Raw genomic sequence first — 2,227 nt, 5'->3', positions numbered from 1 at the left:
AGCAGTTTTCTGTCCCTAGAGCTTTGCGGGGCTCTGTGCCCCCTTCTCTGCAGGGGATGGCTCTGAGAGCCGTTTTTCTCCTTCAGTCCCTAGATGGAGTGAGACTGCAGGACACCTGCCCTTCTGCCTTGGTGTTCCTTGTTTAAATAAACGCGCAGTTACTTGTTCCACACCCCGTAGCTGCTGGCACCTCATCTGATGTAGTATTTTCCACCACCAGCGACCCAACTCCCACCCATGGCCCACGGGATGAACTTGGACACTTCTGGGTGGGCCACCAGGGCAGGGAGGTGGTGGTGGGACACCCCAGGGACACCCCAGGTGTGGAAAGGATGGCTCTCACCTTGTCCTCCAGCCTGCCGATCAGCTCAGCCTGCCTGTTGCTCTGCCCCTCCAGCCCCTCTGCCTTGGTGTCAGGGGAACCTGTGTGGAGCCAGGAGGCAGTGATGGGGCAAGGGGCACCCCCAAGAGCCCTCTAAGAGTCCAGCATTGCCTTGATCCCTTTCCCAAGCACCCTGAGCCACCCCAGGCTGCCATCACTCACCACTCTGCAAACTCTTCCCATGCTCCCTGGGGACCATCCGGCTGGTGGGAGAATAGCTGGGCACGGGGCTGTCATACCAGGTGTCCATCAGACCATGGCCAGCCTTGCTGGGGCAGTGCCTGCAACCAAAGAGGCTGTCAGAGAGGGTAGAGCCAGGCACAGGGTGAGCCAGCCCTGGGAACCCAACCTCAGAGCACCCCTTTTGGCTCCCAGTCCCCTTGGAGAGCAGCTCTGTGCCAGCTGCCCACTGATGGAGATGTCTGGGAGCCCCAGCTCCTCTTGGAGTCTCTCACCAGCCATGTGACTCCTGGCAGGAGACAAGGGGAGTGTTGGGGCATCCATGGGCACACCACAGGCCAGCACTGTCCCTGCCCTCCTGACTCCCTCCAGAACCCAGCAGCTGGGTGCCCTCTCTGGGCCCTTTCTGGATACCCTGGGCAGTTTTGGCTGGCTCCTTTGGTGTCAAGGGAGCAACATCTGGGCTGCTGTTGTATCCCAAAATCAGCCAGCGTGGACTTGGCCGTTCACACAGGAGTGCATCCCAAAGATAAGGAAGCAAGAACAGAGATAAAGGTGGCAGGAACACCCCCATTGCCACAGGCTGTGCACTAAACCCACTGCTGGAGCTGAATAATCCTCTGTCAATAGGCAGGAAATTAGACGAGAACAGAGAGAGATTTCTTTTTAATCCCAATTTAATGAGGTGGCACAGGCTTGGGTGCTCTGCTCTCACACTTTGTTCTGCAGCCCTTCATTTTGGTGCTTTTTAGGCCACCTCTCTGTCTGCTCAGGGAAGCCAAGGCATGTCCCCAGCACCCCATGGCCTCCTGCTTTGGAGGTATGGCAGGAGAGGGATTTGCTTCAGGAGCATCTGATGAACAGTTTCTATGGCAACCTGTCCTGGTTACAGCCAATGATGGCAGCACTCTGGGGAGGCAAGTGACACTGTGACACCACGGGGGCTGTGCTGAGGTTTGGCCTATACTGCCAGGTGCCCCTTTGACTTGAGAAATATTGAAACCATCTCCTCCAAGCTTGGCAGGATTTGGTGGGATAGGGAGCTCAAACCAGGACAGTGTGCCAGGCTGCTGGGATGGGGACAGTACCCTCCACGTGGGACCTTGAGGTGGTGGTACCAGTCCCTGGGGCATGAGCCTTCTTGCATTTCTGTGGAGGATCTCCCCCATGGCATGCCCTGGCAGGAGGGCCACCATTCCCAGCATGGGAATGTCTGCCACAGGCTGTCCCCAGCACAGCCCAGACCCAGCCACCATGCCCGTGTTTCACCCCGGGTGGGACTGGTGGCTTTGCTCAGAGTACCAGCCCCGTGCACCCAGCACCCCACAGCCCAATGCTGGGGTGCTGCTCCCCCATTTGCATCCCCAGGGTCACGGAGGGGCCGAGTGAGGCTCTTAGGGCTGTGGGGCAGGAACAGAGAGGTGGGGGAAAGCCCTGGGAGCTCTCAGGAAGGAGACCCAGAGCAAGGCGGGTGCTGGCCCCGCTCCCTGTGCCCCCGCACACCACTGCTTTCCTTTTCCAAGCCCCGCACCAACAGCAGGCAGGGCAGAGAGGGGAAGGCTGGGAGGTGCTGCAGACCTGGCGGGCTGGGTTTGCTCGTCGATGGCGTCCACGGCGCTTTCCACCGAGCTCAGCAGGGACTGGGTCTGATTCGCCGTCTCCTTC

At 59.4% G+C, this 2,227-nt stretch overlaps 1 protein-coding gene across 1 annotated transcript in view; it reads right to left on the bottom strand.

Moving 5' to 3' along the window:
- NECAB2 (N-terminal EF-hand calcium binding protein 2) overlaps positions 1-2,227 on the bottom strand; it is a 29,075-nt gene that overhangs the window by 671 nt on the left and 26,177 nt on the right. The window contains exons 7-9 of the mRNA XM_010004441.1: positions 2,141-2,223; positions 545-663; positions 174-423 (exon numbers count right to left, since the gene is read on the bottom strand). Coding sequence (XP_010002743.1) covers positions 174-423; positions 545-663; positions 2,141-2,223 — 452 coding nt within the window. The remainder of the gene's footprint in view (positions 1-173; positions 424-544; positions 664-2,140; positions 2,224-2,227) is intronic.

The sequence above is a fragment of the Chaetura pelagica genome, unplaced genomic scaffold (genome assembly GCF_000747805.2).
Source record: "Chaetura pelagica isolate M959 unplaced genomic scaffold, ChaPel_1.0 scaffold449, whole genome shotgun sequence".
NCBI classification, from domain to species: Eukaryota; Metazoa; Chordata; class Aves; order Apodiformes; family Apodidae; genus Chaetura; species Chaetura pelagica.
Note: the sequence above shows the minus strand (reverse complement) of the source record. Positions and strands in the feature narration are given on the sequence as shown.